The 27,113-nt window shown below is 42.5% G+C and overlaps 2 protein-coding genes and 1 long non-coding RNA gene across 6 annotated transcripts; 1 reads left to right on the forward strand and 2 right to left on the reverse strand.

The window, feature by feature from the left end:
- Positions 1–459: 459 nt before the first annotated feature.
- On the reverse strand, positions 460–11,549 carry csdc2b (cold shock domain containing C2, RNA binding b). Of its 4 annotated transcripts, none has more exons than XM_083779835.1 (4): positions 11,406–11,549; positions 9,471–9,664; positions 5,581–5,703; positions 460–638 (listed from the first exon to the last, which is right to left on the reverse strand). In XM_083779835.1, the coding sequence occupies exons 2-4, from the start codon at positions 9,656–9,658 to the stop codon at positions 473–475; spliced, it is 477 nt and encodes a 158-aa protein (XP_083635961.1). In that variant the 5' UTR covers positions 9,659–9,664; positions 11,406–11,549; the 3' UTR covers positions 460–472. The 4 variants fall into 4 exon arrangements, with proteins under 4 accessions (XP_083635961.1, XP_083635960.1, XP_083635958.1 ...); XM_083779834.1 differs by having other exon boundaries at positions 11,402–11,549; XM_083779832.1 differs by having other exon boundaries at positions 11,398–11,549.
- A 5,125-nt stretch (positions 11,550–16,674) lies between these two features.
- polr3h (polymerase (RNA) III (DNA directed) polypeptide H) lies at positions 16,675–22,787 on the reverse strand. Its single transcript, XM_083778896.1, has 6 exons — positions 22,655–22,787; positions 22,128–22,224; positions 21,856–21,942; positions 20,243–20,306; positions 18,565–18,823; positions 16,675–16,983 (listed from the first exon to the last, which is right to left on the reverse strand). The coding sequence occupies exons 1-6, from the start codon at positions 22,763–22,765 to the stop codon at positions 16,933–16,935; spliced, it is 669 nt and encodes a 222-aa protein (XP_083635022.1). The 5' UTR covers positions 22,766–22,787; the 3' UTR covers positions 16,675–16,932.
- A 1,299-nt stretch (positions 22,788–24,086) lies between these two features.
- LOC310868786 lies at positions 24,087–26,781 on the forward strand. The gene is made up of 3 exons (XR_014570095.1): positions 24,087–25,468; positions 25,542–25,819; positions 25,947–26,781. It is a non-coding gene; the product is annotated as an uncharacterized lncRNA (long non-coding RNA).
- The last annotated feature ends 332 nt before the right edge of the window (positions 26,782–27,113 follow it).

Consider the following 27,113-nt stretch of genomic DNA (forward strand, 5'->3'; position numbering starts at 1 on the left):
CTGATCCGATACATTTTAACCGATATCAATCAAATTAATTTCCCTGCAGTCCAAACAACCAAAGGAATGCGTCTTTACCCCACAGTTTGACTGCAATGGAACCGTCAAAACGTGGGAAAATAGTAAAATACGGTGTCTTAACAAATAGGTGAAAGAAAATAAATTTGAGGTGTGTTTAACTGCGTTAATCCGTCTCAGGCTTTCCTCCGCACCTCTCACTCATCTTCATGCACCCCCCCCCTCCCCCCTCTCCAAGCCAAACCCCAACACGACCCCACAGTAGTCCCATAACCGCTTATATGTCCCATTTTCAAAGATTTACTTTTTTATTCTCCCCCCTTTCCCGAACACGGCTAATCTACAAGCTCACAACACGTGCAGCATCACAATGCGTTGTGGGCTTGTCGATCTGTGCGATAGAGTGATGAATGAATCCAGTGTGACCTCTGACCTGGCTGGTATATAGGCCTTATTACACGGAGCTGAAGATCTGACCGGACCAGGTCTCGTGTTTCGTCCCAGATTTGAGATGCGTGATCTTGACCTCCACCGCCTGCACCTTCAGGTTCTTGGGCGGGACCCGGGACACCTTGTACGTGACCTCGTCCCCTTCTACTGGGACGTACTCCCCCTCGATGCTGTAATGGAAGCAGAGACAAGGTTTCTACTGGGACGTACTCCCCCTCGATGCTGTAATAGAAGCAGAGACAAGGTTTCTACTGGGACGTACTCCCCCTCGATGCTGTAATAGAAGCAGAGACAAGGTTTCTACTGGGACGTACTCCCCCTCGATGCTGTAATAGAAGCAGAGACAAGGTTTCTACTGGGACGTACTCCCCCTCGATGCTGTAATAGAAGCAGAAACAAGGTTTCTACTGGGACGTACTCCCCCTCGATGCTGTAATAGAAGAAAGAGACAAGGTTTCTACTGGGACGTACTCCCCCTCGATGCTGTAATAGAAGCAGAAACAAGGTTTCTACTGGGACGTACTCCCCCTCGATGCTGTAATAGAAGCAGAGACAAGGTTTCTACTGGGACGTACTCCCCCTCGATGCTGTAATAGAAGCAGAGACAAGGTTTCTACTGGGACGTACTCCCCCTCGATGCTGTAATAGAAGCAGAGACAAGGTTTCTACTGGGACGTACTCCCCCTCGATGCTGAAATAGAAGCAGAGACAAGGTTTCTACTGGGACGTACTCCCCCTCGATGCTGAAATAGAAGCAGAGACAAGGTTTCTACTGGGACGTACTCCCCCTCGATGCTGAAATAGAAGCAGAGACAAGGTTTCTACTGGGACGTACTCCCCCTCGATGCTGAAATAGAAGCAGAGACAAGGTTTCTACTGGGACGTACTCCCCCTCGATGCTGTAATAGAAGCAGAAACAAGGTTTCTACTGGGACGTACTCCCCCTCGATGCTGAAATAGAAGCAGAGACAAGGTTTCTACTGGGACGTACTCCCCCTCGATGCTGAAATAGAAGCAGAAACAAGGTTTCTACTGGGACGTACTCCCCCTCGATGCTGTAATAGAAGCAGAGACAAGGTTTCTACTGGGACGTACTCCCCCTCGATGCTGTAATAGAAGCAGAGACAAGGTTTCTACTGCGACGTACTCCCCCTCGATGCTGTAATAGAAGCAGAGACAAGGTTTCTACTGGGACGTACTCCCCCTCGATGCTGTAATAGAAGCAGAGACAAGGTTTCTACTGGGACGTACTCCCCCTCGATGCTGTAATAGAAGCAGAGACAAGGTTTCTACTGGGACGTACTCCCCCTCGATGCTGTAATGGAAGCAGAAACAAGGTTTCTACTGGGACGTCCTCCCCCTCGATGCTGAAATAGAAGCAGAGACAAGGTTTCTACTGGGACGTACTCCCCCTCGATGCTGTAATAGAAGCAGAGACAAGGTTTCTACTGGGACGTCCTCCCCCTCGATGCTGTAATAGAAGCAGAGACAAGGTTTCTACTGGGACGTACTCCCCCTCGATGATGTAATAGAAGCAGAGACAAGGTTTCTACTGGGACGTACTCCCCCTCGATGCTGTAATAGAAGCAGAGACAAGGTTTCTACTGGGACGTACCCCCCCTCGATGCTGTAATAGAAGCAGAGACAAGGTTTCTACTGGGACGTACTCCCCCTCGATGCTGTAATAGAAGCAGAGACAAGGTTTCTACTGGGACGTACTCCCCCTCGATGCTGTAATAGAAGCAGAAACAAGGTTTCTACTGGGACGTACTCCCCCTCGATGCTGTAATAGAAGCAGAAACAAGGTTTCTACTGGGACGTACTCCCCCTCGATGCTGTAACAGAAGCAGAGACAAGGTTTCTACTGGGACGTACTCCCCCTCGATGCTGTAATAGAAGCAGAGACAAGGTTTCTACTGGGACGTACTCCCCCTCGATGCTGTAATAGAAGCAGAGACAAGGTTTCTACTGGGACGTACTCCCCCTCGATGCTGTAGAAACAAGGTTTCTACTGGGACGTACTCCCCCTCGATGCTGTAATAGAAGCAGAGACAAGGTTTCTACTGGGACGTACTCCCCCTCGATGCTGTAATAGAAGCAGAAGCAAGGTTTCTACTGGGACGTACTCCCCCTCGATGCTGTAATAGAAGCAGAAACAAGGTTTCTACTGGGACGTACTCCCCCTCGATGCTGTAATAGAAGCAGAGACAAGGTTTCTACTGGGACGTACTCCCCCTCGATGCTGTAATAGAAGCAGAAGCAAGGTTTCTACTGGGACGTACTCCCCCTCGATGCTGTAATAGAAGCAGAAACAAGGTTTCTACTGGGACGTACTCCCCCTCGATGCTGTAATAGAAGCAGAGACAAGGTTTCTACTGGGACGTACTCCCCCTCCATGCTGTAATAGAAGCAGAAACAAGGTTTCTACTGGGACGTACTCCCCCTCGATGCTGTAATAGAAGCAGAGACAAGGTTTCTACTGGGACGTACTCCCCCTCGATGCTGTAATGGAAGCAGAGACAAGGTTTCTACTGGGACGTACTCCCCCTCGATGCTGAAATAGAAGCAGAAACAAGGTTTCTACTGGGACGTACTCCCCCTCGATGCTGTAATGGAAGCAGAAACAAGGTTTCTACTGGGACGTACTCCCCCTCGATGCTGAAATAGAAGCAGAAACAAGGTTTCTACTGGGACGTACTCCCCCTCGATGCTGTAATGGAAGCAGAAACAAGGTTTCTACTGGGACGTACTCCCCCTCGATGCTGTAATAGAAGCAGAAACAAGGTTTCTACTGGGACGTACTCCCCCTCGATGCTGTAATAGAAACAGAGACAAGGTTTCTACTGGGACGTACTCCCCCTCGATGCTGTAATAGAAGCAGAGACAAGGTTTCTACTGGGACGTACTCCCCCTCGATGCTGTAATAGAAGCAGAGACAAGGTTTCTACTGGGACGTACTCCCCCTCGATGCTGTAATAGAAGCAGAAACAAGGTTTCTACTGGGACGTACTCCCCCTCGATGCTGTAATGGAAGCAGAGACAAGGTTTCTACTGGGACGTACTCCCCCTCGATGCTGTAATAGAAGCAGAAACAAGGTTTCTACTGGGACGTACTCCCCCTCGATGCTGAAATAGAAGCAGAGACAAGGTTTCTACTGGGACGTACTCCCCCTCGATGCTGTAATAGAAGCAGAGACAAGGTTTCTACTGGGACGTACTCCCCCTCGATGCTGTAATAGAAGCAGAGACAAGGTTTCTACTGGGACGTACTCCCCCTCGATGCTGAAATAGAAGCAGAAACATGGTTTCTACTGGGACGTACTCCCCCTCGATGCTGTATTAGAAGCAGAGACAAGGTTTCTACTGGGACGTACTCCCCCTCGATGCTGTAATGGAAGCAGAGACAAGGTTTCTACTGGGACGTACTCCCCCTCGATGCTGTAATAGAAGCAGAAACAAGGTTTCTACTGGGACGTACTCCCCCTCGATGCTGTAATAGAAGCAGAGACAAGGTTTCTACTGGGACGTACTCCCCCTCGATGCTGTAATAGAAGCAGAGACAAGGTTTCTACTGGGACGTACTCCCCCTCGATGCTGTAATAGAAGCAGAGACAAGGTTTCTACTGGGACGTACTCCCCCTCGATGCTGTAATAGAAGCAGAGACAAGGTTTCTACTGGGACGTACTCCCCCTCGATGCTGTAATAGAAGCAGAGACAAGGTTTCTACTGGGACGTACTCCCCCTCGATGCTGTAATAGAAGCAGAGACAAGGTTTCTACTGGGACGTACTCCCCCTCGATGCTGTAATAGAAGCAGAGACAAGGTTTCTACTGGGACGTACTCCCCCTCGATGCTGTAATAGAAGCAGAGACAAGGTTTCTACTGGGACGTACTCCCCCTCGATGCTGTAATAGAAGCAGAGACAAGGTTTCTACTGGGACGTACTCCCCCTCGATGCTGTAATAGAAGCAGAAAAAAGGTTTCTACTGGGACGTACTCCCCCTCGATGCTGTAATAGAAGCAGAGACAAGGTTTCTACTGGGACGTACTCCCCCTCGATGCTGTAATAGAAGCAGAGACAAGGTTTCTACTGGGACGTACTCCCCCTCGATGCTGTAATAGAAGCAGTTCACATTGAACTGGACATTAACCCATTCTGACCTGAGATCAGATTCATACGAGGTTTCCGCCGGACACACACTGGTCTGATTAACCCATTCTGACCTGAGATCAGATTCTAAAAATGTCAGTCGTTCTTCGATTTTTTTCAAAAATAGCAGACCTACAAGCTCGTATCGCGCCACTCGGTGGCGCGATATGAGCTTGTAGATCTGCTATTTTTAAATAGCTAAAGCATAACATGATGCTAACACCAAAATGGGTGCCCGTTCAGAATGGGTTAATACCTCTATGGACATTATTTATTGCAGTCTAACTTAATAATTTATTATAGTCTTGCTATTTTTAGGGTTGGAAGTGTTTTAGTCCTCTTGTCCTGTTTTACTGCTCACTTTTGTGGGGCTGACCTACGTACATTTCACTGCATTTTAAAGAACTTTTTTAATATGTATGTGACAAATAAAAATAAAGATTGATTGATTCACAAGGTCCCCCCCCCCATATGAAAATGAATGCAATAATGCAGGTTTTATTTTTAAACCCATTTAGGCCTGATGTCTGTAAAAACAGATTTCTGAAAAACCTCATGTTTCTGTATCAATGGTGCTCAATATTTCATGTCAAGGACCCCCACAATTATATGTAATATGCCTCCCCCCCCCCCCCCCATCTGAACATATGTTGTTCCAGGGACCCCCCTCCCAGAGGCAAAGATTTGAGTTAAAATGTTCATCTGTAAAATATATATTCAAAGATTTGAGGCACATTTTCACGATTCTTCAAAAATAGCAGACGGAAGGTCTGAAGGTCTTGTAGATCTGCTATTTTTCAATAGCTAAACTAAAGTATAACATCATGCTTTAAAACACCAAAAGGGGTTCCCGCGCCCAAAATGGGTTAATAAATGCAGAAACATAAAAAAAATGATACATGTTTTCACTTCGTTATTGTATAAGTGTTGGAAGTAAAAAAAAAAGAAAGAACGGACTCACTCTGAGATGTGAACAAAGACGTCCTCCCCTCCGTGGGTGGGGCGGAGGAACCCGTGACCCTGTGACCTGGAGAAGTTCTTACACACACCTTTATATGCTGGTCCTGAGTGAGCTCGCACCGTACTGAGAGAGAGACAGAGAGAGAGGGGGGGGGGGGGAGAGACACACAAAGAGTAAGTTACATGTATGGATAAATGGTGCATTTATATATATAGCACATTTATCCAAGGCGCTATACATAGATTGTGCATTAAATTCACCCATTCACACACACATTCAAGGTTTCTTTATTTTGGACCCCAAGGACCCGCTCTGCAGCATACAATACAATACAATACAATACAATACAATACAACAAAGGCACACAGTGAACCGTACAACATTTAAAAAAAAACACACACCAACATACCTAGTGCAAAAAAGGAAGAACATCACCTCATAACCTTCGACCCCTACCCTGTCTGCCCTCTGCAAGGACTCTGTTAACAGTTTGACTGCGGAAAACGATTTACCAGACTTTTAATCAACCCCCCTTCACTGCCGAGATTGTTGTATTACCTTTAGAGCATACGCTGAATTATTTGGGCTTTTAATCCGCGAAAATCGAGCGAAAAAAGCTTCCCCCGTTTGTTATGAACGGCCGGACCACCCGCCATCTTGGTACACCCGGAAGACGCAGCACAGGAGCCTCCTCCATGAGGCGTTGAACCCCATTCGTTTGCATTGGCCTCAATTTCCCAGAAGCCCTAGCAGCCCACAGCATGTGACGATTTCCGTTTTCCTCATCAAAACAGATGCATCTACTCTCTATCTCCGCGGCGAAGAAGGATTTTCTATTTATTTTTTACATTGCGGCGGATTAAACACATAAAACAAAAGTCGCGTATGTCCGATATGGCAGCGACATTAACCTGGAGTAATCCATTCAAAGCACGGAAACTGTTAAGGAGTGTGATTGACAGAGGGACAAAGGAATGCTTGTACCTATTGTATTTGCACGCATGGACCTCGTACCTCCTACCTGATGGCATTAGCCGATACTCAGGGTATAGTACATGGGAGGGGTCAGACACAATTTTCTTAACCATACACCGATTGCGGCGGAAACCATGCAAGGCACCAACCAGCACATCGGGAGCAATTTGGGGTTCAGTGTCCTTGCTCAAGGACACTTCGACATGTAGACAGGAGGAGCCGGGATTCGAACCGCCGACCTCCTGAGCCACAGTCACCCGGATGGATAAACAAGAACTGTCAATAACAATGAAAAACTCAACTGAACTGTTACTTATTATGACATGTATTTCACTACCAAATTGGAAACACATTCAGGAAAAGAATACTAGGACAATCGACTTCTCAAACAATAGATACAAGATAACTATTAACTATTCAAAAAGGTAATCCATTTTTTTTAAGGTCCTTCAAAAGTTTTTGCAGCTCTGCATTTAGTTGAGAGCTTGCACAAAATATTTTCACCCACTCTATCACACCTGTAATCACATGATGTAACAATAAAGTTCATTTTGATTCTGATTTTGAAAACGCAAATTTGTTTGTTTATACAACTAGTCCTTACCCGTTATTAATATATGAACACCAAATGATGTACAGTGTGGGTACAGCGATGTAATAGATCCGATTATTGATGTATGTATTTTGAGGTGTAATCAGTCTGGTGATCATGTGTAAGTAGAGGGGATTTATACCCCAAAAAGTTTGTGTTTTTGCAACAAATGTTTTAAAACAGAGTTGATGTGAGTTTTTGCATTTTCCCATGTAAGTCGATGGGAATTTTTATTCACTACTAAAATAATATGTTAATTTGAAAGAAGGGTCTTCGTTAAGACCTCCGTAATATTATGGTCAATGCCTGTGTGAAAACTCGGAGCGATTGGTGCAGCCAGGGAGGAGCTACGACAGTGTTTCAGACATTCATTCAGACAGACAGACAGACAGACAGACAGACAGACAGACAGACAGACAGACAGACAGACAGACAGACAGACAGACAGACAGACAGACAGACAGACAGACAGACAGACAGACAGACAGACAGACAGACAGACAGACAGACAGACAGACAGACAGACAGACAGACAGACAGACAGACAGACAGACAGACAGACAGACAGACAGACAGACAGACAGACAGACAGACAGACAGACAGACAGACAGACAGACAGACAGACAGACAGACAGACAGACAGACAGACAGACAGACAGACAGACAGACAGACAGACAGACAGACAGACAGACAGACAGACAGACAGACAGACAGACAGACAGACAGACAGACAGACAGACAGACAGACAGACAGACAGACAGACAGACAGACAGACAGACAGACAGACAGACAGACAGACAGACAGACAGACAGACAGACAGACAGACAGACAGACAGACAGACATTGAGTGAATTATTAGTTAGATGTCATACCACAGCAATGTTCTTTTTTCCCCATCCTTTTAAGCCCGTCACATTGTATGCCGATTTAAGCTGAATGTTTCCACAAAGACAGGAATTAATTAATTGATTGATTAGGAGAGAGCTTTCCCAGTGGCAGAGGAAAGACGCCGCTGTCAGCCCTCATTGGACCATACTCCTGCACAGGACTGCAGACTGGACCCCGTCAACACCAAGAATGTAACCAGGGAAGTCTAATTTATGATTTGTTGCATCGCTTGTTGAAAATAACAGATTTCCGGCATGTGACACTGTTACCAAAGTCTGGCGTCAATATCGCTAGAGGGCGCCAATTCCACAGGTTTGTGTATTTTTTTGAGTGGCGCAAACCACTCCCTTACGAAGCTGTGTGTGGCTGGCTGGCTGGGTGGGTGCCTGGCTGGGTATGAGCATGAAAACAGCATGGTTGTTTTTCACCACCTGTGTGCAACCTAACTAACACACACACACACACACACACACACACACAAGCGCACATATTAACTGTATATTATGATGATTTCGGGTGTGCCAGTACAGTACAGTAGAGGGACCCCCACACGGTCATTTCTCAACCGGACGTGGTACGGCTCGCCGGATTCGGCCCGGCCCCCCTGGAACTTCCAGGGACCCCCCGGGGACCCACTCACTCACTTCACACAGGTGTGATTGTTTGCATTTGTATTATAATCCCCATAGGGAGATCTCAGATCGCCTCATATAAGAACTGTTTGAAAAGTAAACAAATCATCTCATATGGATATAAAGAATCATATCAACTGACTGCGAGAAAACACTAATGTCACTAGTTACATTTTCGCTAGAAACAGACTATCAAATATGAGTGACTGACTGTCGTAAACGATACAGAGACAATATCGCAGAGACAGTTTGGACCACACTTCTTATATGAGACACCTTTAAGATGACCCAATGTTATTCTCCATAGAGAAATTACTTCCGCCTAAACCAGGGGATGAGCGAGTGACGTCTCAGGACTTAAATACATTTGAATTTTTAACCCACTTAGGCCTGACATCGAAATTTTAAAAATGTCTTCTAAATCATGACAGTTTTCTGAAATACCTATGTTTCTATGTCAGTGGTTATATTTCATGTAAAGAACCCCAAAAATGATATGTAATTGGCAGCCGATCCCCGTCTGAAAATATGTCGTTCCAGGGACCCCTCCCAGAAGCAAAGATTTGAGTTATAAACGTTCACTCATGAAAGAATATATATTCAAAGATTTGCACCACATTTTCACGATCTTTCTAAAATAGCAGACCTACAAGCTCGTAGCGCGGCACTCGGTGCCGCGCTATGAGCTTGTAGATCTGCTATTTTTCAATAGCTAAAGTATAACCTGATGCCTTAAAACAACCAAAAGGGGTTATTCCCGCCCCGGAATGGTTTAAAACGGAGAGTTCTCTATACTCACGCAGAGTACGTGCGGTTGCGCTTGGTCGGCAGCGGGCTGGGGAGCTCCCGGGGACGATGGGGGGGCTGCTCTCCCCCCTCGTCCCACACGCGGCTCCCCTCCCTCAGGAAGGGGAAGGAGAGGGACAGGGAGGAGGTGGGGGAGCGCAGGGGGGTCCCCGACGGCGACGCCAGGCTGGGGTCCGCCATCTCTCTCTGGAGGGCAAAGGAATGAAGTGCAACATTTGTGAAACGCAACGTTTGATTGATTGATTGATTGAAATATGTATTAACAGTTTGCAGAATTACAGTAACATTTCCAGCACAAACTCAATACAAAGACTGTTAACTGTGAGTGGACGACCCAATTAAGCATTACACTTGTTTACAAGAGGGTCCACCATGTTCAATTCATCAAAACATTTAGAGACGTACAAATAGACACTTCTATATAGACAAAGAACAGAACAGGAATTCATCATAATGGAGGTAAAAAGGGAAAATAAACATACACAGTGAGGGAAAAGGGGGGTGGGGGGGTGGGGGGGGTTTCAGATTTTACGGGGGCCAGTTTAGAATTGCAGCCGTCCGTAGGTGCCCTTTGAGAGCGGTTTTGAAGGAGTCAAGGGATTCACATGTCTTAATGACAGTTGGTAGGGCGTTCCACATTTTGGTGGCATAGGAGCTAAAATAATTGAGTCCCTTGTTTGTGCCGAATCTGGGTTGTACATGGTGTATAGCAGGGGTACTCAACTGGCGGACCACCTCTTTGCGGACCACCCAAAAACAAAAAAAGAATGTTTTAATATTATAAATAACATCAGATGGTACATTTCTCATGTGAAATTGCTGCAAAGGCCCCCAAAATGTCCCCCAAGGGCCTCCAAAATTCTGGCGCGCGCTATGCGCGCGCACAGTGTGGCCTGCCAGGGCGTGTAACTCCCGGCCTGATTTGGAGTTCCACTCCGGGCCTGCACTCTGCACCCCATTATTGGTTGGTTGGAAGGGGATCTGATTTGTATAAGCTTGGCTTGACCATACTAAACGGGCATAGAGCCCCGCTCTCCGATGGACGCCGCGCATGGGACCGGACCTCGGTCTTATTCAAAAAAATATTGTGGACCTTCATTTCTAGTTGAGGACCCCTGGTGTATAGTATACGGTGCTGCCTGCTTGCAGTGTCGTTTTCGTCGACTAAAACTATAAGACGCAAAATGTTCGTTGACTACCTTTTTTTCCACTGACGAAAACTAAATGGAAACTAAATAAAAAAACTAAGCTATGATGACTAAAACTAAGACTAAATATACCGACAATTTCGTCGACGAATAAAAACTAGACTAAAATGTTAGGAAGGGACTATAGTGGACAAGAGATCCAGTACAAGTCATTTTACAATTAATTGCATGCTGAAAATAGCCGATCTACAAGCTTGTAGATCGGCTATTTTCAGCAAGCGACGACGGCGTCATTACGACGGCATCAAGGCACCGCCAAAATACACTTTGTTCGATTAACCCATTCTGACCTGAGATCAGATTCATACGAGGTTTCCGCCGGACACACACTGGTCTGATGAACCCATTCTGACCTGAGATCAGATTTTTTAAAAATCAGTCGCTCTTCGATTTTTCAAAAATAGCAGACCTACAAGCTCGTATCGCGCCACTCGGTGGCGCGATATGAGCTTGTAGATCTGCTATTTTTAAATAGCTAAAGCATAACATGATGCCAACACCAAAATGGGTGCCCGTTCAGAATGGGTTAAATCAACTGCAGATTGAGTCGACTAAACACTAAAACATTCCAGGTGACTAAAATGTGACTAAAACTAAAAGGAAAACTATTCGAGAGACTATGACTAAAACTAAAATCTTAAATTTGCTGCCAAAAACAACAACACAGCTGCTGCTGCTGCCGTCTGGGTTTCCCTGACGGCTGTCACTCACTCACTCACTGCTCCTCACGGGCTGCCGAGGAACCGCTGACACCGCCTGGCTGTCGTTTTTTAGCGTCTCGCTCGGGTCGTGTTTTCCTGCGACCGCTGTCAGAAGGCAACCGATTATACCACCGGTCACCGGCTCACCGCTGTCACTTCCAAGGCTGTCAGGGGGACTTTGAGCTATGAAAGGGGAGAGAACAAGAGACACATATATATATACCGGTCAAACCACAAAATCCACTTCAAAACCCTCCTGAACACCTACAAAGCACTACACAACCTGGCTCCCCCATACCTCTGTGACCTCCTCAAACGTCATGTCCCCTCCCTCCCGCTCCCTCAGGTCTGGTGACGCAAACCTCCTCGACGTCCCCAAGACCAAACTCCCGGACATGGGGGTGACAGAGCACTTTCCTTTGCAGTGCCCCAACCCTGTGGAATGCCCTCCCTAAGGCACTCAGAGATGCCCCCACCCTCCAAACCTTCAAAACCGCCCTCAAGACCCACCTCTTCAACATTGCCTTCACTATAGCTAACCCTTTTCACTGTCTTTTAATGTTTTTTAGCTTCTAGTGATCATTCATTTTTCTAATAAAAGTTGTTTTTTGTGTTATCTCTGTAAAGACCCCCCATGTAAAGCGTCTTTGGGTACTCATAAAAGCGCTATATAAGTTTGAGATATTATTATTATTATTATTATTATTATTATATAGGACATGATAACATGGTTTTCAACTGATTGGAGTGGTAATAAAAGTGGTAAAAGAAAGCAGGTACATTTGTCTGTGTCCACACTAGTGTCAGCTATCATCAGTAGTATCCTTTTTTTTTTAGAAACACTGAAAGGAACAGCTATTTCCGTTGGGTTGTTGAATCCCAGGGAAATTCCCCTTTGGCTCATTTGGCAATGGTCCAACACAGCATGTGGAAAAAGGAGTGACCGCCGGTTGGCGTCCAGTGTAGCCCATGAATGCTAAACACCAGATCTACGAGCACATGCCCTTCAGTTAAGTGAATTAATGACGACGAGAGTTGCAATTAATTTCTCATCTTCTATAATATGAAAGTGGTGAATGAAGGTTTTAAAGGTGATCCACGACGTTGTTCAAGGGCAAAGAAAAAGGGAGCCCTTAAAAAAGACCTCATTAATACAGTTTTTTTTTTTTACCCTAACCAGCTGATGTCCATAATCCCACACAACAAGACAATAAACACTGGCTGCTCATTGCAACCTCAGGCTATAATCATCATCATCTGAAAATAGGCTATAATAAGAGACAAGACTGTAGTGTATTTAATAGGCTAATGTGCCACGAGGGCATAGCTTAATAGCAAAAAGGAAGGCGAGGCAAGAGGCATAGTAGCTTGGGCCCTAAATTATTAGATGGGTCTGTTTTCCCTTCCTTGGTCCCTGCTAAGTACACCTTAGAGTATAGACCTATACACCCACTCCTCTGCTGCCATCATCAAGGTTACACACGGTGGCATCGTGACGTCAGAGCCGCTGCAAAACGCCACTATACTGCCACACTCACACTGTCTTGAGTCAAGTGGTGTGTTGCTGACGTCACGGTGCGATCCCTGCATTGCCATTGGCTCAACGAATCGCCCAGAAGACCAAAACATTACATTTGTGTGTAGTAGGCGTGAAATAAAAAAAATCATGTCTGATTTTTTTTGGAGAAAAGGCACCACACACTGATGCATATAAGCGTGACAGCGTGACAGTGTGTCACAACACTTTGTTTCTCTCCTTTCTAGAGCCCATGATTCATCATGCTGTGGGCGTGATTGCTCCATTTTTATCCCCAGAACCATCGAGTCTTTCCGTAACATTATAATTCTCTCAGAATATCATTTCAAGGAATCCAAAACAATAACTGGTTTTATATCTCTCTCTCTCTCTCTCTCTCTCCACTCAACTGTAAATCAGACGATTTAGCACTATAGTCGGTGGGCAAATTCTGCAAAAATAAATGTGACATATCGCTATAGATTCACCAAACACACCGTCCGTCCGTCCGTCCGTCCGTCTGTCATTCATTCATCATTCAGTCACGATCTGTATGCCAAGCATGCAGTCGGAACAAATCCAGCCCCAAACAATAGCCATGGCTGAAGGCATGCCACGGATGGATACTCCCTGCAGACAGCCTTTTGTTATTAAATGTTTGACTTACTTCTTTGCTGCAGTTCGGCGCGCGTTTTGTCGATTGGAGAGATGGAGTCAGTGTGTGTGTGTTCTTCTGTGTCGCTGCTGAGTTATATAATGTGCAATTAAATAAATAAATCCACTAAATCCGCGTAGATACGAACGGAAGGAATACCCGGGTGGTGGTGAGGCTGCGCAGCTGGCGGAGATTCCAATGGCGTGATGACACAGATTCTGTGTCAGAGAGGAGAGAGACACAGAGAGAGAGAGAGTGTGTGTGACGTGTGTGTGTGTGAGAGAGAGAGAGAGAGAGATGTCAATACAATAAATTGCTATTTAATGTATCTTTATCTTTGCAGTTTGCATGGATTTGTGTGCGTGTGTGAGAGAGAGAGAGCGAGAGAATGTTTTGTGTGGTGTTCGTGTGTTCACAGCAAACAAAGCCTACTTTACACATAAACACACTTCACTTAAACTGGCCCTGTTTAACAAACAAACACTTAATATACCATTAAAGACCTGAGGCCGATTCCACAAATGTTGTCCTCTAATTATATCTAAAGTTCTAAACATTCTACCCTTATTTCAGGATGTCATGTTAAATAAGTATGCATCTATAACAGAGGGCCATGAAAATATCTCTTCTTAAAAAAAAGTCAAGGGGTAAGATGACTCATCTGCCGAATGACTCATTTGATTTTGCAAGTTTTAATTTTGCATAGTTTAAAAAAATAATTTACTCACTTATAACAATTTAATAGGCTAATAGTAATACATTAACCATTTCCAATAATTTAGTCTCATTTATTTTCCTAAAGTTAACTTTAAACAATATCCTACAGTTGGTATGCTATAAAAAGTCTGATATTCAAAACCTTTTAACACATATATATATATATATATATATATATATATGTGCATGGTAAAACAATATTGATAGCACTTTGTATAAGATATCCCATGTCTAATGCATTATAAACATATAGGCCTACTTATAGGACATTATAATCGTCTTAATTAACTGCATAATTATACTTGCACTGAGTATAATAACTCATAATCCTTCATATCAATAATCCAAACACATTATAAAGTGTATTATGGTCAAGCATTACATGTAATCTGCTTATAACACTGTATAATTAGCCTACTGTTATAAGCACACAATGCAATTATAACACATTGTAAAATAATGCATTACAATCAAGGTTATATAATGCATTAGTTAAAGGACAACTTTAGTTTTTTTCAACCAAGGTTCATGTTTTAGGTTGTTATTAGAGAAACTAAAATATGAGTGTTATTTCTTTTTCATTTGCTGCTTTCTTTCGTTTTAGGGATTTTAGTTCTTTTTGACAGGGGGGCGGGGGCATTCGAGCATGGGGCTAAATATGTATTTTTTGACAAAATGTTATGGCGATTTCTTTTATTATTATTTACTATAGTCCTAATAAACCCCAGGAAATTACATCTGACCACAGAAGATCACAGGATCTACTGAATGTGAAGGTAGCCTATACTGGGGGAAGGCTTATACTGTGTGTATAGGCTCAATATGTCAGTTTGTCACATTCAATAGATCCTGTGATCTTTTGTGGCCAGATGTAATTTCTTGGGGTTTATTAGGACTATAGTAAATAATTTAAAAAAAAAATCGCCATAAAAAATTGTAAAGAAATACATATTTAGCCCCATGCTCGAATGACCCCCTGTCAAAAACGGCGAAAATCCCTAAAACGAAAGAAAGCAGCAAATGAAAGAAAATTTACATTCACCTTTTAGTTTCTCTAATAACAACCTAAAACATGAACCTTGGTTGAAAAAAACTAAAGTTGTCCTTTAAGTCACTATAAAGGGAGGCTCACACCAAGCATCATATTGCTAGCAGTGTTGTTTTTGGCAGCAAATTTCTATTTTAGTTTTAGTCGTCTCTTGAATAGTTTTCACTTAGTTTTAGTCACATTTTAGTCACCTGGAATGTTTAGTGTTTAGTCTAGTTTTAGTCGACTAAATGTCATACGATTTTAGTCGACTAAATCTACAGTTGATTTAGTCGACTAAAATGTGTTTTGACAGGCCTTGATGTTGTTGTAATGACATATTTTACACTTTGGTTGCATGCTGAAAATAGCAGATCTACAATCTTAGCAGCATGCAACCCAGCATAAAACTGGATCTCTTGTCCACTAGTCCCTTCCTAACATTTTAGTCTAGTTTTTATTTGTTGACGAAATTGTCAGTATATTTAGTCTTAGTTTTAGTCATCATAGATTCGTTTTTATTTAGTTTTAGTCAGTGAAAAAAGGTAGTCGACGAACATTTTTCGTCTTAGTTTTAGTCGACGAAAACAACACTGATTGCACAAAACATTTCTGCCTGCTTCAGGAATGTCTTAAATGTACAAGTCATCAAACTAAACTTTAACACAAACACTACATTTAATAGATGCAGTCATATACAAGGTTCTATTTGACTAAAATGTCACAATTTTAATTGTACAACAAAATAGACATTTTAGTGGAGTGAGTCTCATGCATGTGTAACATTTTTTATTTGAAATCCAGCCCTGTATAGCCTGATGTGAACTTTGCAAAGTTTACATGTCAACGTGATGCTCAGAGGCATGTTTGGAAACGAGGAATCCGTCTCGGGCAAAATACTGGTATGTCAGCAGGCATAGTGTTATAGTAAGACAACGCTTCTCTCTCTCTCTCTTCTTTAAACGTTGAAGGAATTCAATGAAACAGTGACGCATAGCTCCAGGTTCCTCAGAACACTCGGTAAAAGCATCAGTGTGCGGTTTATCCATGGCTAAAGATTCCATCATGCTATCCACGGTAGTGAATGAAAAGAGCTTCACAAAAGGGAGCCGACATGATGGCAGCAGGTCGACCACGTAGAGAAATGAACAACGTCATCTCTAGTTCCATTCTGTCTGGAAACCGGCTGCTATTTCTAAAATAGCAGACCTACAAGTTCATAGCGCGCCACTCGGTGGCGCGCTATGAGCTTGTAGATCTGCTATTTTCCAATAGCTAAAGTATAACGGAATGCTTGAAACACCAAAAGGGGTTCAACGCCTAAAAATGGGTTAAACTGTTCTGTCAAAAATAAAAAAATAATAGCGCTTCCAAAAAGAGGCGTTCCATGTCATGTCCATCGAGCTGAGATTCTTCTTGAAACGTCCACCGTTTATCAGCATGTTCACGATTCCCTCGTTCTCCTCCTCTCAATGCACTGAACCTGTTCTTCAATGCTGGATCCTCCACATGTATGTCCACTACATACAGTGATAGTCTGTCTGTCCACATGTCCACTAAAGTGATGGTCTGCCTGTGTCCATGTCCACTACAGTGTCCACTACAGCGATGGTCTGTCTGGGTCCTTCCGTTAGCTGTTCCACCATGACAGGAGACCCAAACCCGGCTCGCAGATGGTGCCCTAAAAAAAAAAACCCACACGAAAAACAAACACTATTAAGTGTGACTGAGACAGATGATTGCTTTATTACGTACATATATTAATTATTGATAATAATATTATACATGCATGTTTTTGACACACTACTCGTGTACACGTTCATTCAGAGACCCACTGGAAAATCTTTTGTTATATTACTACACCCCATTTTGGGTTTATTTAGGGTTAATTAATGAACTAGTTTAACCACTTAAACTCCATACTGTACCAGTGTTGTTTTCGTCGACTAAAACGAAGACGAAAGATGTTCGTCGACTACCTTTTTTCACTGACGAAAACTAAATGGAAACTAAACGAAAACTATCTATGACTAAGACTAAGACTAAATATACTGACAATTTCGTCAACAAATAAAAACTAGACTAAAATGTTAGGAAGGGACTAGTGGACAAGAGATCCAGTACAAGTCATTTTACACTTGGTTGCATGCAAGTGCATGCAAGTGTAAAAACAGTCATTACGACGGCATCAAGGCCCGCCAAAAAGAAATTTAGTCGACTAAATCACCTGCAGATTTAGTCGACTAAAATCTTATGACATTTAGTCGACTAAAACTAGACTAACACTAAGACATTCCGGGTGACTAAAACTAAATGAAAACTATTCAAAAGACAAAGACTAAAACTAAAATAGAAATTTGATGCCAAAAACAACACTGTACTGTACACGTGTTTCCCTTTTTACTTTCTTTATATATATATATATATATATATATGATGATTTGTATTTATTTATTTTTTATCATGGAAGTGTATATCTGTACGTCTTTAAATGTTCTGATGAATTGAAAATGGAGGCGATGTAAACAAGTCTTAGTGCTTTTCTGGTTTCATCCTCGTAGCAGTTTTAACTGTACCCATTTTTACTAAACTGTGAATACAATTTCCAATCAATCAATAAAAACCCCAGCATCTGTATTCTGTGGAAAAACCGTCACAGAAAATAGAAGATCTACATACACACTTGTGAACTTGTAGATCAGCCATTTTCATCGAAGATATTTAGTGTAGAGCGAAAACATAAAAGTCACTACTATAGTATAGAGCCTGAGGGACTGGTCAAGTATTAACCTGTTTTTACCTGAGATCAGATTCTATAAATGTCTTCTACATCCTGACAGTTTTCTGAAAAAGCCATGTTTCTATGTCAGTCGTTCTTCGATATTTTTCAAAAATCACACACGTGTGAACTGAGTGGTGCAATCCCCCCCCCCCCCTCTCTCTCTCTCTCTCTATCTCTCTCTCTCATTAGAGTCACTACCTCTCTCACTCTCTCTCATTAGAGTCACTACCCCTCTCACTGTTTCTGGCGCCCCCTACTGCTATTTTCAAAGTCACATACTCATGCTCACACGGACACACAAACAAGTACGAGACAGACAGACACACAGACACACAAACACGTACGAGGACATTGCAAGCTGGTTGTAGGAGTGGTTGCACCACTCAAAAATAGCAGACCTAGCTTGTAGATCTGCTATTTTTCAATAGCTAAAGCATAACATAATGCTGACACCAAAACGTTAAGACTCTCTGTTCTTACTTGGAGAGTGTACGGCGCCTCTTTCTTCTGCACAGGCTCCTCCTCCACTGGCGGAGGAGGAGGAGCGGCGCTGGACTGTCCCGGCTGCGCGGCGGCAGCGTCCGGGCTCTTGGCGGCGCTAGCCGGGCCCGTCGGAGACGTGTCCGTGAAGATCTCCTCCGTGACCCGGAAGCGGATCTCCTCGCCTCCGTCCATGTAGAGGTCGTGAGCCCCCTCGTCCGTCTCGTACTCCCACAGCCACACCACCTCCGCCTCGTCGCTGAGGAACGGGTCACGCTTCAATTAAGGAAAGCTATATCCACAGCTTCACTGGTTGGTTGATTGACTTGATGTATAGAGGGTATATGCGCGTGACATCATCGTACCTGGACGTTATGTGGGAACGCCCACTGAGTGGCAAAAAAAACTACTTTCTGGCCTTGACAGCCCATTCATCCAAACAGAAAAGTCCTGTCTGATTGCATTAAACAATGTTAAACTCACCAACATTGCAGCTGTACGAAAAGCTTGAATTATCCTCTATCTGCAAAGTTATTGTTTCATAAGAATCCACCATAGAAACGTTATGAGCTACTTTCTGTCAAGAAATGCCCTGCATTTGATTATTTTTCTAGGTGTCAGAGTTTGGAAGTGCTTGTTTTCAATAACACAACATTTTGCTGCCTCCTGCATTATGTGACATTTAGGAACAGGTGGGTTGAGTGATTTCCAACGAGCGCTTCCAAACTCCAACACTCCCATGCTGCTCAATGTTTTGCCACTCAGTCTAGATGAGGGGGGCGTCGTTTCGAGGAAGCAATCCGATTGGTTGAAACAGCCTTCTATAGCCGTGGGTTAAACCAGCACCATTCACCACCTAATCAAAACAAAGAATTCAGCTGCTCTGTTCTCCCAGAGCGCTAGCAAACTCGGTGGCTAGGCTAGCTAGTTTCTTGGGACATTTGTGGTCGTAGTGACTACATCTGTCATAAAAAAAATCTTTCCGCGATTTTCTTAGTTTTAAGGGTAACTGTTGTAGAATTGCAATATTACACTCGAGGGTGTGGTTTAACGTGATTATTGCCACTTCAATGATGCTTGCGGAACTCGACTTCGTCTCGTTCCTGACCGCATCCCTGTCGTGGCAATAATCACGTTAACACACACCCTCTCGTGTAATATTGCTTAATTGTACCAATACTTGACTCGTCAGTTGGCATACAATTTGACTGCAAAGTGAGGAACAACAGTGAAAATGTACCCCTGTTATGACAAATACGAAGCAGGCAGGGACAAAATTATTTTCGCTCCTATGCCACCAAAATGTGGAACGCCCTACCAACAGTCATTAAGACATGCAAATCCCTTGACTCCTTCAAAACCGCTCTCAAAGGGCACCTACGGACGGCTGCAATTGGAAACTGGCCCCCGTAAAATCTGAATCCCCCCCCTCACTGTATGTTTCTTTTCCCTTTATGATGAATTCCTGTTTTTTTACTATATACAGCAGAAGTGTCTATTTGTACGTCTCTAAATGTGTTGATGATTTGAACATGGTGGACCCTCTTGTAAACAAGTGTAATGCTTAATTGGGTCGTCCACTCACAGTTAACAGTCTTTGTATTGAGTTTGTACTTGAAATGTACTGTAATTCTGCAAACTGTTAATAAATATTTCAATCAATCAAAAAAAAGGATACAACTTGGCGGGCTGCTGGAGAGCCTCCGGCGGGATGAGGATGTCGTCGAAGAAGCCCATGGTCACTGTGGGTGTGAAACAGAAAGGGTCATTAACCCATTCTGACCCGAGATCAGATTCTAAAAATGTCTTCTACATCCTGACAGTTTTCTGAAAAAGCCATGTTTCTATGTCAGTCGTTCTTCGATTTTTCAAAAATAGCAGACCTACAAGCTCGTAGCGCGCCACTCTGTGGCGCGCTATGAGCTTGTAGGTCTGCTATTTTTCAATAGCTAAAGCATAGCATAATGCTAACACCAAATGGGGTTCCACCCAAAATGTGTTAAGTGCAGTCAGTGTTTTAGACCAGTGGCTTTTTACGTCACTGGAAAGGTGGCAGTGGTGATGATGGTAGCAGAAGGGTGGAAAGAGAGAGGTCATGTTTACAGTACCGTAACCCTCATTTAGACTGATGGATTTCTGGATCAAACCATGTAATGGTTTGAGGTTACTGGTGTTTTTCCACTCTTAATTGATTTGCTCAAATGGTATTTTAGTAGGGCCGGGACTAATTGCAATTAATTTAGATTAATTAACTACAGATAAATTAATCGCACCTTTTTTTTCACCGCGGAACGTTTCTCACTGGGCGCTTTTCTATAGTACTGAAAACTGGAAATAATAAAAAAGTCACCCCATTTTGTGTTGCCTAGAACTGGAGGTCTGACAAAAAACAGTAACAATATGAAGTAAGTACAGCTTTGTGATGTCACTGAGATGTACTTGTTACTGTTACTAATTCTTTTCCACTATTCGTTGATTCACTGGGATACCAAAAAACATTTAAAAAAAAGGTTTCTCGCTGTTCTCGGGTTGAATATTGATATGCGATTAAAATGCGATCAATCTAGATTAATTAATCGCAAAGCCTCTGATTAATTAGATTAATTTTTTTAATCGAGTCCCAGCTCTATATTTTAGTTAACCCTGGCTATGAATAGGAGGACACACAACATAAAAGCAACTTGAGTGCAAGACCTGTAGACTGGGAGCCTAATAGGCAATGCAGGTCTATTTGTAGGTAAATATGCCATTATATCACCATGTTTATTCCTTTATTTCATTATTTTATTTTGTATTACTATTATTATTTTATTTTATTTTATGCACTCACTGTATAGGACATAGAATCTTCATAATGTGCTACATTATATTATTGGATTCAAAGCCGTAATGAGGTTGTAAGGTTTTCAAGGTTTCAATGTTTAATGTTTTGTCCTGTCCATGTTAGGTGTATGTAATTTGTTTTGTTTTACCGTTTACATGTACAATAATGTTGTGACATGTATCTGTGTTGGGAGCCCCTGTTGGGAGCCCCTAGGGTATTTTTCCTAATAAAGAAACTTTAATCATCATCTGTGAGGAAAACACTTTCCCGCTGGTGGTTTCCCACCAGTTCAAAGAATTTCAAAACGTTCAAAAATCTACAAACTCACTGCGACGTGTTGTTCACATTGTGAGCTTGTAGATCAGCTATTTGGGCATTATTAGCGGTTGAAAGCAGGGAGCTATGATGACCAAAATGCATGGCTGTCCCAGACCAAAACCCGCTTACAGCCAAGGATGCCAACTTACCGTGAACACCCTCCTGACTGCAATAGTTGATTTTTCCAACCAGGATCTCGTCAAGGAAAGGGTGAAATACGACATACCTGAAATGAACTGACAGAAAGAAAGGCCACATCGAATCAAATGACATTACCCAGTAAGTAATATCATACTACAACCAAAGTTGTAGGAAATGGAGAAAAAAAACGATGTGGGGAAAATAAGCCTAGACAAAATACAATTCATCGTATTTAATTTATTCTTCTAAAATACCACAATATTAACCGCAAAAAAAATACCTTTAGTGTGAGATGCCCCATCGCCTGGGAAAATATAGGAGTCCTCCAGTTTGGTGATGTCATATAAGCAGATACAGAGACCAACTTTGTAGACCACCTTTGGGGATAAACATTAATTTTAACTTTTTGTGTGTCGTAAAATGATTATTGATTCATGATGATTCATTATACTACAGAGTCGAACGTATCTAGGGTATTTTTTTTTTTTTTAATCCTAGGCTCCTGATAAGAGTTTTGGACAGAAGCAAAGAAGTGTCTATTCGTACGTCTCTAAATGTTTTGATGAATTGAACATGGTGGACCCTGTTGTAAACAAGTGTAATGCTTAATTGGGTCGTCCACTCACAGTTAACAGTTCTTTGTATTGAGTTTGTGCTTGAAATGTACTGTAATTCTGCAAACTGTTAATAAATATTTAAATCAAAGCATATTATGTACTAGTACTGTATGTGCCACCAGTGCACCACATGATGGCGCACACACACTGACACACACACACACACACACACACACACACACACACGCACCTTGTTCGCCAATTTCTTGTTGAGCTCTTCAGCTATTGCTTCGTTGAGTTGTCGTTGGAAATTCCAGGGGGGAATCCTGACCGTGTCAACCATTTCTACCACCACGAACATGGTTGAGGTTGTTGGTTCAGCAGAGCTGTCTGTCTGTCTGTGTGTGTGGGGAAATAGCACGGAAGATATGCGTGTAACTGTAACATGTGTTAGTTATAATAACATTGCATGATTGATCATAAGCCTCCCTAGTTCAACAACTAAGAGTTGGACTCTTGTAGATGTATTTATCGATTCTGAGTTCTGACAGAGTCTAACATCAGAGTGATGTCAGAATCTGACATCAGAGTGATGTCAGAATCGAATCGATAAATACATTTATTTATGTATTTATTTGGGGGACAAAGCTCATTAATCAACATGTCAGTTTTCACATCAATGTAAATGGGCCAGAGTTAGCCAAAGCTAAATTACATCTGTAGTCCCTGGGCAGGCTCTTAAAAAATGAATGATAAAAGAAAGACAGAGTGTAGGGTAGGGTGCTAGCCCTACAAGCAGAACCCAATGGTACTGACGTTTGACATCAGAAAAGCTTTATGGAGGGTTCCGAGAGGGGCTAGGGTAGTGTGCCTGCACACAACACCATGCGTTGATGCCATGTGTGCATACGTATGTGCAGACACCCATCACTACGTCCATACAAAAACACAGTACAATACAGATAAAAGAAAGACATCGATGAGAGCCTAAATCTTAGGCTAATTTCACTACATTCGTTTGGAAGGTACACACACGGCTCAGCTGCATGGTTCAGATCTCAGACTACTCTCAGTCCACACTTTGCTTACCTGGGTCTGTCTCTGTCGTCACGTTTGGTTTCAGTTGTTCCTTTTTTTTTATCTTCAAGACATTGTTGTTACGTTATAAATCACAAATACCATTAACACGTTCCTGGACACTTAAGATAATGTCAGTCTTAGAAAGTTGCGACTGTAAGAATCTTCAACAAACTAAAGCAACAAACACCAACATGCAGCTATTTTTTCGACAGGAAGTTTTTTTTTCACCGCGTACGGCATATTATTTGCGTCATTCGCGTACGCCGTACGGCATTGATTCCATCTGCCGTGTAGCGCAATACTGCCTCTCTCTGGCTGGCATGAGGATTGCATGTGATTATTTTTACACTATACATTCATGGCTGTATCACAAACCATTACAGTCTTTACACACACATCAACCATCTACTAAAATATTCAAGAATTGTACTTCTACGTGTGTGTATTAATCTCTGTCTACCTCTATTCAAACACATATGAAAGGGCTCAACAAAACAATCCACTTCAGAAAGGAAGCTTAATCTTTATTAAAGTGGTAAGTATAATTTCTTTTAAATTGGAAATATGTTTGAGATCTCTCATTTCTTTTAGGTTTGCAGGTAACAGGTTCTAAACCTTCAAGCATTCAAATCATCTACATTTACAGAATCAACATTTAAAATAAATCAGTGAAGGGTTTACTGTTTTTACTGTTTAATAAGCTGCTATACAACAGCTGAGCTGATTGACTCAACTAATTACATTTCTCATTTATTTTGCCATACTGTAGATGCATGAAAAAAAAAAAAAATCTTGTCAGACAAATATCTTCAACAGTTAAAAGTACATCCAAAGAAGACATCCTATCCAAATGAAGCACACACCGAGTACACACGCTGTGGGACAACGTTAATGCATTAGCAACAAGCAGAAACTCACAGACTTGAACCAGCTGAACAGCAAAGTATTATTTGTACCGGTACATCAGCAAACTGCTTCACAAGAGCCTGTTATGAATGTACTGTCGAGACAAAGATGATTTGTGATGTTGTATTACTGTAAATTAGCCAATAGGAGAGAGAAAAAAAATCACAGCATTGCAGTGAATTAGGCTGTGTTGACAATACCCAGTTAGTTCATGATGGATGAATTCTGAAATGTCATTATTGAAGCAATTCTTAACAAATCCAAAAAGTGGAAAACAAGTGGAAAATGTGGAAAAAAGTGGAAAACTATATCACACGTTTTGGGGCCAGAAGATTGAGTCCGTGACCAATTTCATTGAGGCATCTGTGGCGATTACTGCAATAAACCGGTGAACATTATTTTATCTGGGGACCACTACTTTTTAACACATCTGAAACCACTTGAACATAATCCTAAAAAAACAAACAAAAAAAAACACTCCACTTCCTTTATCAAAATCGGTCAAAATGTCAGTCATGCAGCAACATACCAAGAGACACTTTGTCATTCAGTACAACAGTGTTCAGAATTCCAGAACTTGCAGAATTCCAGAACAGAACACTGTTCACTCTTAACCCACAGTTCACTCACTCTTAACCCACAGTTCACGTCAACACAAATAAAGCTGAGGGAAGGACGAGTGACAGACAGGTCATTTGCCACAAAACCATTTGGTTAAGATTGAATCTAGATCACAGTATTTTACAAAACGCGTGACAGAGTGAAAGGCTCTGCATTTAGACAGGCAGCATACAGCAGTAACAGCACATCTCTCGCTCTTATATATATACACATATATTATTTTATTTAGTATGTACACACCCCTATACAAAGTTAAGCTATACATATATATATATACTGTATATTGCACTATTTACTGTACACACAGGTCCGAAATCTGTGATTAATATATATATATTCTGGGATTTCTCCATTTGTCATTCAACAGAATTCTGCAGCAGTTAGTGGAGACTGGAACAGATATGCAGACATGATTCTACATGATGTGGTCATCAGTGGTCCAATGGACAGACATAATGTGGTCATCAGTGGTCCAATGGACAGACCAGTGGACAGACCAGTGGTCCAGTGGACAGACATGTGGTTATCAGTGGTCCAGTGGACACTGGACAGACCACACTTTTAAAACAAATCACTTGGTTATAGTAGCGCCGACGACCAGCCACAAGTGCAAATGGAAACATTTAGAAAACATAATCATACCGTCGCAAGACTGTAGGCCAACATCAACACCGAATGAGAGCTAATCTTTATATTTGCCTTTGTACCGAATGTATTGTCAATATCTCATCTCAGCCACAATATCACACACAACGATTGGAGTGGGGTATATATATATATATCTACACAAAAGGATAAAGAAAGCAAGGTGGTCGCAGGAGCAAAGTTCCTGCCCACCACCATGGAGACTAGAGTAGGGGTTTGAATCTTGAATCCTCTGCAGTGCCTCTGGCTTGGCCGGGCATACAAACAAACAAACACACGTATCAGAGAAGACACGCGATTGACCAACTGTAGGGACAGCAGAAGGGGGACTATATATATATAATACACAGGAATATAATATTAAATTGGGAGATAAATAAATGGTCGAAGGTTAAACAATACAGCATAATGGCAAAGCACACATACAACTACTTTCCTAATATATATATATATATATATATATTACACAGTGCCTAGTGTACAGGTGTCTGAACACTTAATTGTGCGTTAAGTTTCCGTAAGACGACAATAGGGTCTCTCTCTCTCCCGAGGCTACTGATGATGAGAGACCAAACCCTAAGCTGACAAAACTCGCATTCATTTCAAGTCGAGCACAAACATTCCTCCATATCTCCCCGTTAACAACGTTAACTATAGTGACACAAAACACAATCCCCTATTAAACAGGGTCAGGGAATGGGAGTGAAGACGTCTAATGACTGGTGACAGCCAAAAGCGAGACACGGACGGGACGAGCACAGGACAACAGGCGAATGGGGGGGATGTGGACATGAATGGACGGGGTACAAAAAGAGACAATATGGCCACTAGACCAACACAAACACAGCAGCAGGTTGTATTCTGGTTCAACAGTCCTACAGTACGAGTCATGCAACAGCAGAGAGAGACAGAAAGAAAGACCACAGGAAATGGAGCATACTAACATCGGAGTGTTGGCTGGAGTGCTTCGGAGTGACGTCGTGAGCCACAAACTGGAGCAAAAGCATTTTCTTTTTTAGAGACATACGGTGATACACTCACAACACCTCCGATGCAGAGGTGTTGTGGTACATTAATATAATGGCCATGGAGGCCAATGGTTTCACTGATAGTATTATGGCAGTATCCAAATAACGTTGTTTTTTTAGTTAGTCTAGAAGCTGTAATGTGACTGTTGAAACCACAACAAATTAAATTCATGCAGGTGGTCTTGTAGCTCTTACACTCTCATAGCCAAGATGTCCGACTCCAATTACGGCACTCATTCAGTGACCGTGTGGAGACGTACTTGTCTCTTGTTGTGAATAACAGCTACCAAAACCCAGTCAGGACTTACACTAAACATCCACTACATGGGCAGTGTATAGCCAATATACTGTACAGGCCATTAGGACTCTTTACCATTAGGTTGTACAGAAAACCCACAGAAAATCTACATGACGTTATTAATTATACAC

The sequence above is a fragment of the Protomyctophum parallelum genome, assembly GCF_964188405.1.
Source record: "Protomyctophum parallelum genome assembly, chromosome: 13".
In the NCBI taxonomy this organism is placed as follows: Eukaryota; Metazoa; Chordata; class Actinopteri; order Myctophiformes; family Myctophidae; genus Protomyctophum; species Protomyctophum parallelum.

Excerpts from the sequence above, each read along its gene's own strand:
- csdc2b (XM_083779835.1), bottom strand. The coding sequence starts at position 9,658 with ATGGCGGACCCCAGCCTGGCGTCGCCGTCGGGGACCCCCCTGCGCTCC. Across the intron at positions 5,704-9,470 it reads CGCAACCGCACGTACTCTGC|TACGGTGCGAGCTCACTCAG; the intron begins GTGAGTATAGAG and ends TCTCTCTCTCAG. Across the intron at positions 639-5,580 it reads GTCTTTGTTCACATCTCAGA|CATCGAGGGGGAGTACGTCC; the intron begins GTGAGTCCGTTC and ends CTTCCATTACAG.
- polr3h (XM_083778896.1), bottom strand. The coding sequence starts at position 22,765 with ATGTTCGTGGTGGTAGAAATGGTTGACACGGTCAGGATTCCCCCCTGG. Across the intron at positions 22,225-22,654 it reads ACAAGAAATTGGCGAACAAG|GTGGTCTACAAAGTTGGTCT; the intron begins GTGCGTGTGTGT and ends TTATCCCCAAAG. Across the intron at positions 16,984-18,564 it reads AGGCGCCGTACACTCTCCAA|GGCACCATCTGCGAGCCGGG; the intron begins GTAAGAACAGAG and ends TTTTTTTTTTAG.